Raw genomic sequence first — 12,109 nt, 5'->3', positions numbered from 1 at the left:
CTCTCTGGCTTTCAGTACAATGAAACTACACCTGTCAGGAACGCGCCCTCTTCTCACTGCATCACTGAGCTCTGTCCTCGTGTTAAATCAACAAACGTCTTCTTGCCCTGCGTCACAACTTTCTGCTAAAATTCCACATGTAGTCGATCATGGTGGGGACACGCTGGGATTCCTGCCTGGAAAAAGTCAGACTGATGCTGTGTACACAGTAGGATGGTGAGAAAGGCGGCACAGAAACACTATTCAGGATCATGCTGCAGGACTGGACCCCTCCCAATCATTTAGACGCAGGTACTTTTCCTTTTTAGGCAACAACTCCTCATGACCTCCTGAAGGAAGACTCATAAAGGTGTGAGCCCAGTTTTTTAGGGCACCAGCATCTTCTTCAGTGTGTCTGAAGCTGTCGTTGGAGTAACGAGCCGTCTCTATGTCTTTTGACGCCTGTGTACAGTTCCTGCTCTCACTTTAGCTTTTCTTTTCTTTGCCATTGTCTGTCGTGACGTCGGGGCACAGACGGGTACAGAAACTGCTGAAACTGACAGAACGGAGCCAGCTGCAATCTGTTCATCCTCCTTTAGGCAGACCAGATGTATGACTTCCATCGCTTTATTCTGTAACCACTTGGGATACCACACACAAACAGATCCAATGTTAATATTCATCCAGCTTCCTTCTCCATCACCCGTCCTGTTCTGAGAAGCTATTTGGGAGCAAAGAAGAGGGTTCACAAATAAACAAGACTTGTAAACAACCAGCTTGAAAGCATCATTAACTGGCTCTCACTCATAAGTATATTTCCTAATTTCTTGATGAGATGAAATGATGCAAACCTCAGAACAATCTGACTGACTGGTGTTAAATCGCTGAACTAACACCCAGTTTTACGTTGTCACTCCATTTTATGGGATTACAGATTACAGAGCCGTCATTAGCACCACGCTCCAGGTTCCTCTACTTTATCTTCCACCCACACTGCTAATACAGCCATGCTATGATTGGTGACTCGCCTGGTGCCTGAAGGCAGGGATGCAAAGTAGACAAAGCACTTAACTACTATATACAGTGAATATATATGTGCACAGGTGAGTGTGGCTTATCATCTAAAGTGCTTTCAGCAGTCAGACTAGGAAGATACCATATAAATGCCAGCGAAGAAATAAATTGCTGTTGTGGATTTCTTCATTGCAGATATGATAATCATTTATTTTCAGTGTCATCCAGGATCTGTCGAAACTTCTTGGTTTATCTTTTAAGCAAACATCTCCCAAATGTGTGCACGGCATTAAATTAATTAAAGTTAGGACGATAAGCAGCTCAGACTCAGACGGGCATGCCGGCAAATCGCTCAAAGGATATTTTAAAGATATTTTCCCTTATGTGTTATTCCTTCATTTTCAAGCTAAAAACACAGTTCTAGTCTAAGATTTGACCAAACGAGCCGGATAAGGCTCGATGACGTGCAGTGTCATGTAAAAAAGGTCAAAGACTTCCCTGAAACTCTCATTTCTCCATCCTGCCTGCCTCAGCAATGAAACTCCACCTGCACTAACCACTGATAGAAAAGGGAGAACAGTCTAATGTGTGTACAACACGGACACACGGGGGTTTCCTTCTGTGATGCTGGATTCTATCTGCTGCCTGAAGTCGGGGTTTGTGGTGGGGGAAGCCCTGTAACCAGTTACCACTGAGTCTGGTGACCACTTTAAATAGAACACATGTGTCTGGACACTTGATAATTTAATTCACAGAAAATGTAATCATAACACTCACACAGTGCTCACTGTAGATTTCTGCAAAGAGAACAGATATACACAACATAGTTATAATAAAGATATGAATGATACATGAAATAATAGCTGCCTAATTCATAATCAGCATTGAAAAGCTTGGAAATGAAGTAAAAGCAGCAGTGCTTAATCATAATAGTGCATAATCTTAATCATTATCAGTCTGATCTCAAGCACAACCGCGGAATGCATTTCCTCTTTCCTTCCAGTAAGCATGCAGCTTTCCATATCTGTGGCTGTTATGTACATGAACATATCTCAAATACCTGGCAGCTAATGGCGATCGGAACTAAGTCGATCTTTTTTTGACACGTTAGAAACAAATACAAGCAAGAAACACAAAAACAAACCTGGAATATCAGTATGCGCATTTATTTTAGGACCATTGAATGCACATATAGCACACCGGGGCGGTTATGTAGAGCCCGAAATATATCTGTGCAACATTCTTCGCTGACCTACTTTTATTAGCAATAACTATTCAGTAATAATAACTGACACATTTAAATAGAAACCTGGTTTTGCTCTCTCATCCATGCGGTGAAATAAAGACATAAATAAAGACATAAAATCCTTCCCAGCTTCTCTTAGAAATAACAGAGTGTCAGGTGCGGCTCCATCGCTCGCTGCAGGTTTTCTGGGAGGTGGGGGGGCGGAGCGTAACGAGGAGATCTCCCTCCTCTTTAAAAAAATAAAAAGTGAGGCGCGCACAGGCTGTCCGTTCGCACTGGCAGAGAAATTATGATTCCGAGAAGAGCTGCTCCTGCGCTTCAGCAATTAAGACAACACTTCCACTGCGACTGATTCCACCAGAAATCTCCGAGCCTCGCTGAGTGCGGTCCCCGTCAACTATCTCCTACTCCGTAGCCTCCCTCGCTCTCTCCTGCCTTCTTCTTCTGCGCTGGATCTTTCGTGCCAGAAAATGTGCGTGGAGAGCGATGGATGCGAGATTGAAGGCTGCAGCAGCTCGGATGAGGTGCGCACGCTGTCGGGCAGCATGAGTCCCGGACTGAAATCCAACCCGGACCTTCACCCCTGCAGACCGGGGCAGAAATTCCGCGCCGCGCTGCTGAAATGCCGCTCACCGGCCGCCGCCGCCGGGATCCTCAGTTTTGGGAACGTCCTCAATTACATGGATAGATACACCGTAGCCGGTAAGACAGCTGCCTACTCTGTTTCGTTGAAATCACAGCATGTTTTTATCATTTATCTGACAGAAAGTAGAGCGCCGGTCTGTATTTCTCTGAAGTGATTGTGCGCTAATTGTCCGTGGGCTGCTCCACTCTCGCGGAGCGACCAGCCTTACCTTAGCGGAGACGGGCGGAACAATGGGCATGCCCGAGCGCAGTGGGCTATCTGTTAAGACCACAGTGCTGTGTTTCATTGCTATAGATTGGTCCCTGCCAGCGGTGATTAAATCAAACACGCCTTCTCTGTCATTCAACAAAGACTTGACCTAAACGGCTTTTCTCCCTCCTCGCGGTCTCTAGATTATTGAGGATCGATCAATTAAGGCGATCGGCTTTCCGTCCACGGGCCGAGCCCGCCCCAACAGGCTTACGCACCGAGCGCGACGTCGCTGATGTGTCAGAGCCATTTAACAGTGCCTGGGAGACAAGCAGGGAAGAGAGTGAGTGTGTGTCACTGCGAAGCATCGCTGGTTCTTGGAGAGATTTAGTCCAGCAGCTAATAGCCCGGGTCCAGCTCGAGGTGTGAGGCCGTGATGAGGCCATGTGCTGCTAATCCTGTTAGTCTGCGTGTCCGCAGCTCCTCACTGCTCTGAGCGGAGATCCAGAGCGCGTTTCATTAAAACGCAGCGCAGATGGAAATTAAGGCCGTAGTGATGTGAAACTGATAAGGAGCTTGATAAACTGTTTGGCATATTAGACGTTAAAACAAAACGAGATATTTTAACTATGTTTTGTTAAAGCTTCTAAATAAAAGAAGTAATGATTCTGTATTTACTTTAAAGCTCGGTTTGAGTGTTACATCAGACCAGGTCAACATTTCTCCTCATGCCTGCTTTATCATCATAAAGCTGAATCTTTATAGCGTGCTGCTCGCTCAGGTGGCGGCACTGAATGGGTTAAATATAATGCTGCAGCACGAGAATAGAGGGAAGTGTGCTGAATGGGAGAGAAGGCTCTTCTGTGCGTAGAAGGCTTTTCCTGGTTAAAGGGCAGCTTTCTATTGCTGCTGACTACTTGATATGGTCACACTTTAACCGTCCACCTGAAAATATTTGGGACACTTAACTTTTTTTTAACCCTATCATATCTAAAGCAGCTGGCAGCCCCTGGCACAGAGAAGGAGGGGCCAATTCAAACAGGACAGTGTGTATTCAGTCATCATCCCCAAGGCTTTAGGGCCAGTCTGTCAACTGTAGAGCCGCAGAGCCTTGGGCGCCTGGCCGATCATCAAGACAGGATGGTTTTAGCCGCACAGCCTACAGCCACACCAAGAATGTATTGATGCACAGTGGCATATCTAATCTTAGCATCTTGGAGCACAAGCCAGTAAGAGCACAAAGAGCTCAAGAAGCCACATCCTCATCCCCTGTCATGGGTGACTCAGCACCCCCCTCTTACAAGATGAACCTCCTTATGTTTTGTTCAGAGGAAACCTTTTAATAAGGAGCTCCGGAGCGGTCCTATCTGTCTCTGTCATTTCCATCATGATCCCATGTCGGATATTGACAGTTTTCACATGCAGAGTCGGGGAAGAAAATCCTCTGCAAAGCCGAGGATCTCAGAGCGCTTGCTGTGCAAGTGGAGGAGTGAGTGGAGAGGGATGAGGAGAAAGTGGTAATAGGGAGGAAAGGGAATGATAGTGCTAGGGAGGGGTGGTGGATGCAGCATCTTTGGCTAACTCATGCTGGAGAGAGGCTGTGTTTAGAGCATGTGGGGGGGGGTGGGGGGGGTGGGGGGGTCCTTTCCCATCGTTTGCCACCTGAATGCTGCCGGACAGTTTTGCATTATGCGTGGGCAACATGTGAGTCAGACCCTCACACAGAATAAGGACCATGTGGCCCGACTGATACAGCATCAGCTAATCTGCCATTTTGCTCCTCTGTCTCTCTGCTGGAGTGTGAGCGATGCTGCAGTAGCAAAAGGAGGTGGAAGCAGCGCATCTGTTGGCAGCACAGCACATGGGGGGGGATTACATAGAGCTCTGTGATGTATCTAATAATTATCACTGGAGATGCCTGTTATTGGTAACGTTTATTCGATTTTATCTTACTAAAATAAAGTGTCAGCTCCGCGAGCAAGTCCTTCTTTCTCATCATCCATCGGCTTCTTCTCCCTCCCTCTGTCTGCTTCTCTCCTGCTTCTTTTCCTCTTTCAAATCCCTTCAGTAGCAGGTACCCAAAGCTCATCCCAGCTCCCAGATCTTAGTGTCAATTAAGCAAGCACGAGTGCACTCTCACAGAGGAGCACACACACACACACACACACACACACACACACACACACTGAATGAGAGCAGAGAGTTGTAGAGGGAGGGGCTGCTCGCTGCAGAAGCAGCGGCGTGCAGGCAGCACTGAGCCAGAGCGATGCCGTCCCCCCGACCATCATCAAAAGGTCTTTGTACCAACACTGCTGTAGCGTGCGTTTGTGTGGATCACTAAAGCATTGTCACAGACACACAGGGTGACCGTTCGAGACACCGGGCGCTATTCTGATGTGCAACAATGATGGGAAAATTGCAGGCGGCACAGCAGCAGTGTCAGAGACGCTTTCTGTTAATCACTCGTGTACGAGATCGAACCACACACACACATAAACTCTGGGTTTGACTTATCCAAGATGATTGTAAGAACCACAGACGCAGAGAGACGTCAGCGTGTCTGTTCTTTTACACGAGGTTCTGGGTTTGATAGATTTAGTGCCAATATGTTTTACACAACACTTGAATGTTTAATGCCACCGCTTTGTGAGGAGGAACAGCTTGAGAACAAAGCAATTATATGAGACTCGAGCTGCTGCGCGTCGAAAGATCTCAGTGTGGGGCTGGAGTAACTGGAGAAGTGTCATACTGTCTGACTTAAATGACAGATTTCTGTGCTGCGACTGATTTTACACTAAATGTTCTGTAATGTGAGCAACCTATCCATGAACCCTTCAGCTTTTCCATCCTTTTAAGTGCTCTTGAAATGCTTTTTCAGCATTTTCAGCGTTGTAATGTGGTGCGTTTGGCTAAGGATCATCAAAGCGCTGCTTTCTCCAATTTCCACATTTCTGTATTGTGGAATAGGCAAACGTACAGAGATCTGGTTTTTGTCAGACACACTTACGGGCCAAGATCCAAGTGCAAACAGACCCCGAGGAGAGCACGATTAAGTTTCAGTGGGTGCTGAACAGAAGAAGGGTGTGAATGACAGCCTCAGGCTCTGTGCAGCGAGTCGGGCTTTCAGGCCGATGGTTCAGACCCGACCCGATGCGCTTCCTCACAAGCCTGCTGTTGTTTCCACGACTGGCTGTGATGCAGACCGGGAAGAAACTGGGAGTGACTGGGACATTCAGTGGTGTCCTGAGGAGGCCGATCCCTCACTTCTCACAGCATCTCAGAATACCACTGTGGAGGAAAACGAGTCCCGACGATACAAGATTGGAGTGGAGGCCGGTGCAGCTGGATGAGTTACGAGGCTCTGGCTGGGTCACTGGTAGTCTGGCCTTTGGAGGCAGTCATATAACCCCCAGCCACTTATATTCCATTTGCTTTTTAGAGCACATAAGAGCTTTGAGATTTACACAGCTACTCTATTTAATTGAATTTAATTTGAGGTGGCTTTGAAACCTTAAATCCTGGTGTTGGTCCCTGTGTAGTCCCTCAGCAGACAGTCCGAGCTCCTCGACAGCTTATCATAAAGACGGGATTAGGAGTTTTTTTTTTACTAAGAATATGAGGATATGTGAGGCAGACATGCAGCACTTTAAGTTATTTGCTTGCTAATTATTTAAGCTCTGATTTGTGTTATCTGTAGCAAGCCCCCCGTGTGCACGCAAAGGCACAGTTTGCACAGTAAAGACCACAACTTAATCTGTGCAGGACAGAAGTGTCGCAGAGCCACAGATTAAGATTCAAGTCAAGCTGTCATTTCAAGACTTCAAATCAGGGTTGCATCCCATTGGACAAGTGCGAGATCTGAGCCCGGAAACCTTTGGCATTTTGCATTTAGACACAGATGACCCTTTGGTAATAATCCTCTTAAGGCCGTCTCTTTGTTAGACAGTAAAAAAGACGGAGCGATCTATCCAGTCTGACTGGCCAGGCAGATTAATTCCTGTTAGCTTTGTCCAGCCCTCCTTATTAACACCGTCCACACGGGCCCGAGGCAGCACTCTGCATTCACCACTTCACTTTAAGCAGCGACAGGAAGAATGTTTCTATTTTCAACGACCTAAACTGCTCTTTCTGCTGAAAATGCAAGAAAGAGCTCCACTTCCAGTTTTACAGAGTCTGGAAAAGAAGGGAAGTGAACACAGTGTAGGTGTCTGTGTGCGTTAGAGAGATGTGAGAAGAAATTAATATTGCTTAATATCAAAGTAGATAATGATGCAACCGTGCGCATTGTCGCTGTGACGTCTTTTTAAGCCTGTAGTAGAAACATGACACAGCAGATGTTCTCAGCAGCATGAAGCGCTGCAGCAGAAAATGTCAGGATAAGGAAGCATCGCCTCACTGTGCAGTTTGTGAGCCGCGTCTCAGTTTAGCTGTCGGTTGTCTCGCCCTGCACCCTGCACTCATCTCCCTATTTTCACCCTCTGTTGTTTTATAGCATCGCATTAAAGGTCGCCCAACAATAGCAGAAGCATTAAAGAGATGGAACGGCCTCTAGTAATTTACTTTATAGGGTTGCCGCATCTTTCTCGCCACGCTTTTTCCATCTGATCTTGAGCTGTTTCGAATTAGACAGAGCTGCACTGTAACAATTCGAATCTCTTTGAAACGAGGCTTCGTCATTTCTGCACATTTTTGACTGTAAGTCAAACTCCACCACAAAACCTGGACATAGTTTATTTCACTGTTGACAGCAAAATATTGATACTGTTCTACAGATGTTCAAGTAGGCGTCTTTAACAGCTACATGACTTCCTATACCGAGTGGACTTTTCCAGACTGGTTTCCCACAGATATCCCACTAATCTTTTTTTTTGCGTCTATATCCTAGCGTGCCATTCCCTGTGCTGTGAGAAAACAGTCTGTGTGTTCTTTAGGCTCCGATTTAGCCGACGTCTGTAATAGTAACCGATGGAATTAGACAGAACTTCCTCCTCGGCCTGTGGAGGCCCTTTCATGTGGCTATTCCAGATTTTACCATCAAGTAGACAAACTTCCACCCCGTGACCCCCTGAACCCACTATTTCATGGTCTCTTTTGGGTAACTCTTTCACATCACACCTCCTCTCCATAAAGCTGTTATTTTGGCATTAGCCCGACTCGACACCCTGCATCTGTCATCACAGCTATGAGGTCATTATGGATGTTGCATTCTGGAGAGGATATTTTTATGCAGTGTTGCCTATGTAGCAGAACCAGGGTTTAGAAATTGTGAGGGAGGTGGCATGAGGAAACGATACTGCATATGGTGAAAGGGACGGTGAATGTTGGCGCTCTAGAAACAACTGGAGGTTTTTTTCCTCCATGCTAGAGCACTAACAGGACGGCTGTATAGACAAATAAAAGTAGTAAATTAAGCAAAAACTAAATTAACCAGTTTTCAGTTTATTAACAGGTTACTTGCTACCTGAATGTTATAGCTCTTACCAGCCTAGCATGCTAGAGAGCATTAATAGCTTCATATAGCTAATTAGCGGTAGCAATGTGTGCAGAGGGCTAATTAGCATATCCTTACACATTTTGCTAACAGGATTTCTAAACTGATATTTTTTTAACCTGTATTTGCACCAATGCTTTTTACAGCAGCACAGAAGGTGCACCTAATTAAAAAATATAATATACACTAAGTTAATGATGTATTTCAACACAAAGCTTGGCTAACAAACTAGTAGCTTCATCACCATAGATAAGCCGCAGCTAGCTAGCTTCAATATTGCATTGTGCCTCTTTTTGTAATGTAATGTAAAGCACATGTAGCTGCTGTGGTGTCACCCATTTGTTTGTAAAGTTACATTTCGAAGCCTTGAGAGTTTTCACCATCAATGGACAGGAAAATATCCAAGTGAGAGCCAGTGAATATATCCTGAATAATTCTCTTTTATGAAATTTAGAATCAGCAAAATTTACAGAAATGGTCTGAATGTTTATTCAGTCTGACCTAAAATGACTGTGAACCATAAACTCATCAGCAAAGTGTTTACTCTGGTTAAGTCCCAGGGTCCTTTTCCCATACGTTTATATCACTGGAAATGTTTTTGCAACCACATTTATCGTGCACGATGGCTGTGAAAATGAATGCAGTTTTATTCCACTTTCACATTTTGTCTGCAATAACTATAGTGGTTGTAGCATGTTGAATTTTTGTTTTTCTGCCTTTTGGCCTTTATTATACAGTGAAAAGCAGAAAGAACAGAGCAAAGTGGGAAGAAGGTGGGGAGAACAGGGTGCAGGAAATGGTGTGGGGTCAAGCTGTCGCAGCTCTTATAACGGGCTTAGTTTAGTTGGTACGACTGCAGACCAACGTAATCACTGACCGGAGGAACCCTTGTGTCCGATTGACTGCGAGTGTCACAAAGACGGAAACTGACCAATCTTTAACTTCGGCGTGACTTAGACTTGCTGAGATTGTAATTTTTCTAATAAAGGTGCCGCTTAACGTCACAACTGGAAAACAATTGCTGATCGCTAATTTGAGAAACGTTTATTAATGACGGTCTGGACTAACTCTGCTGCCACGAGTTCAACGCGTACAATGTTTTTAATAGGATCAACAATCTGGGGGACGATTTTACATACAGTTCATTTTTATCTCGACTTATCTTCAAACTTACAGTAGTTTGATGAGTCCACTGGTGAAAGCCAACAGTGCTTGCTGAAGTCTTCATGTAACCTCTGACATGTGAATCCAAGCTGTAGCCTGATGATTGCTGACCTCCCCTTTGTGTTTGTGGACACAGGGACCAAGAGGAGGTGGTTTCTTTGGTGTAAAGGGTTTGCTTTACGATTACAGCCCTGAGATAAACACATCATCTGCTACGTTCAGGGTTTTTTAGGAGGGAAAGAAAAAAATAAGACACCATGAGCAGAAATGTGAGTTTTCTCCCAGTTTGTGTTGCACTGTTTCCCAGCACTGAACCTCAGAGTTTAGATTGTGCCCCTCCTTTCCTGTGTCATTATCTGAGGAGATAGGAGTGTTTACCTGATGAAATGCTGAAATTTGTCTTCGTGCGCAGATGGACGGATTACAGGAAGGAGGGAGGAAAGATATGAGATGGGTTGCGTACTTATTTGAGATGCTGTCAGAAAACAGTTCGTCCCTGTATGAATTGCTTTCCTCACTCCCGTGCATTCCCCGTCTCGGGAATAGCAGGCTTACGGTCGAGCTGCTGAAATTCAAATGTTTAATACATAAAAATACAAAAAAACACACAGAACCAATGTTTTTTTTGAAAGTTCGTCAGATGACCGACCTTTTCACCGCTAGCTTCACGTTTCCCTTTCCTTCAGAAATAACAGCACGAAGGGAGAGAAACACAGCAGCACAAACCAAGCAAAGTGTTTGTGTTGTGAAGGTCATATTCAACCGTTCCCCTGGGATCGGTGCTTTGGCTGAGGCCGGCGAAACATGCAGTGAAGGAATGGAAATAGAAGTCATCGCAGTCCGTTTGGTGTCACTGGAAAATGACGCTCACAGATGATGGGCATTGATCAACAGAACAAAAGGAATCTGTTAGAAGTGATGAAACTGCGCCGTGACACGCCGACATTGGACTTTCTCTCACACATTAACATGTTGCTGTTCAGACGACTGGAGTCTAATATTGACCTGCTCGCTGTGAAAGCAGACCTACAGTAATATTAGCTCGTAGCTCCTGGAAGCTCCCACAGCTGCTACGACTTTGACTGTTTATTTAGCAGCACATTTAAAAAAGGCTTCTTTCATGAACATGAGACTAAATGGTAAAAGCATTATGCAGTTTTTAGCACGTCGTGTGTGTGTGTGTGTTGCCTCACATGTTTTTTGTTTTGTGGATGTGTGTCATGTGTCAGGCCTGGATGAGATTGCAGCAGATTTTTCATTACTGCGTTTATGGGGGGAACTGTTCTGGAATAAGGGTGCTCACCTCTGTCAAAGTTTGAGATGTTTCCGTTGATTCCCGGGGTCAGAGGTGGGCTCGCTAACAGCGCCGAGTGTTTCTTTTCTACATTAGGATCAAGTTCCTTTGAGTTTTGAGCTCCAAGACAACAAAACATACGCGCACATGCAGATATTAACGTGAACATCAGGCCATCGTCACGTTGTTTCCTATTCGGCTCTGAAAGCTTCTGAGGACACTGGGTGACGAGACAATGACAGGTTTAGATGTTTGACTCTGGAGTGGTTGGTTACAGCTCGCTGGCCTGGTTGGAGTACGACAGCATCCTTTTGTTCTCTGGGTAAATGTTTAGCGGTCCACTTATAAATACATCACACCTCTTAAAAATGTTGAATTCGTGTATTTCTGTCTCGCTAAGAGCAGGTCGTTGTGACATAAATGCAGTGGAGCTTTCTTTTAAACAAGAAGGTTTAGTTTTGAAAAGGCTGTTCCAGGAGCTTGTTAATGAAAGTAGCTGCACTGCAAAGCTTTACGTGCATATTTCTTAGTATAGTTTATTGACAGGTAACTGTGCATGGCCCGAGGCTGCTGTGCGGTAGGTATGTGGGCTGTTCTTTAACGAAACAGGCCTGGTATGTGGATGTAGTTTGAAAGGAACGGGTTCCTTGAGGTGTTTTCCCACGCCGAGAAGAATTCAGACTCACCTTGTGTTTGACAAATTAGGCAGAAAGTTCAGCTTTGTCATATTCTTAATTTACTGACATGAATATTGTCAAAATACAGTCCACTGGAAACCAGCAAGCAAGATTCAAAGACATGTTTGGGTTTCTGTCAGGGTGTGAAACAGCAGAGGACATAATGAAAGATGGATGCCACGTTCTCAGCTAAACTGGGACGAGTTGATGAGTTGCTGTGTGACACTGGTAGGATTGGTTTGGAGTGGTGGGTGCAGAGAGGTCGCCTCGACCGAGTCGCAGTAAAAAGGCTGTTGTGTGTCTGATTGGTTTTCCCTCTGGGAGTTAATGAGATGTTGGGAATTCAGCCGGAGGCGCTGTAGCATCACTGAGAGTGCAGCACGTTACCGTAAAGCACATTCTCATTGAA

At 45.2% G+C, this 12,109-nt stretch overlaps 1 protein-coding gene across 2 annotated transcripts in view; it reads left to right on the top strand.

Annotated features, from left to right (window-relative positions):
* The first annotated feature begins 2,499 nt into the window (after positions 1 to 2,499).
* The window catches only part of spns2 (SPNS lysolipid transporter 2, sphingosine-1-phosphate), a 61,939-nt gene continuing 52,329 nt past the window's right edge, over positions 2,500 to 12,109 (top strand). For both annotated transcript variants that reach the window (XM_086307708.1, XM_086307709.1), the window contains exon 1: positions 2,500 to 2,941. In XM_086307708.1, the coding sequence (XP_086163834.1) occupies positions 2,710 to 2,941 (232 nt within the window). In that variant the 5' untranslated portion in view covers positions 2,500 to 2,709. The remainder of the gene's footprint in view (positions 2,942 to 12,109) is intronic.

This window comes from Aulonocara sp. 'chitande type north' Nkhata Bay, linkage group LG10, assembly GCF_057382095.1.
Source record: "Aulonocara sp. 'chitande type north' Nkhata Bay isolate Kocher_YH1m ecotype deep benthic linkage group LG10, A_spYH_male_GT1.1, whole genome shotgun sequence".
Classification (NCBI taxonomy): Eukaryota; Metazoa; Chordata; class Actinopteri; order Cichliformes; family Cichlidae; genus Aulonocara; species Aulonocara sp. 'chitande type north' Nkhata Bay.
The sequence above is the reverse complement of the archived record's forward strand: the minus strand, read 5'-3'. Positions and strand labels throughout refer to the sequence as shown.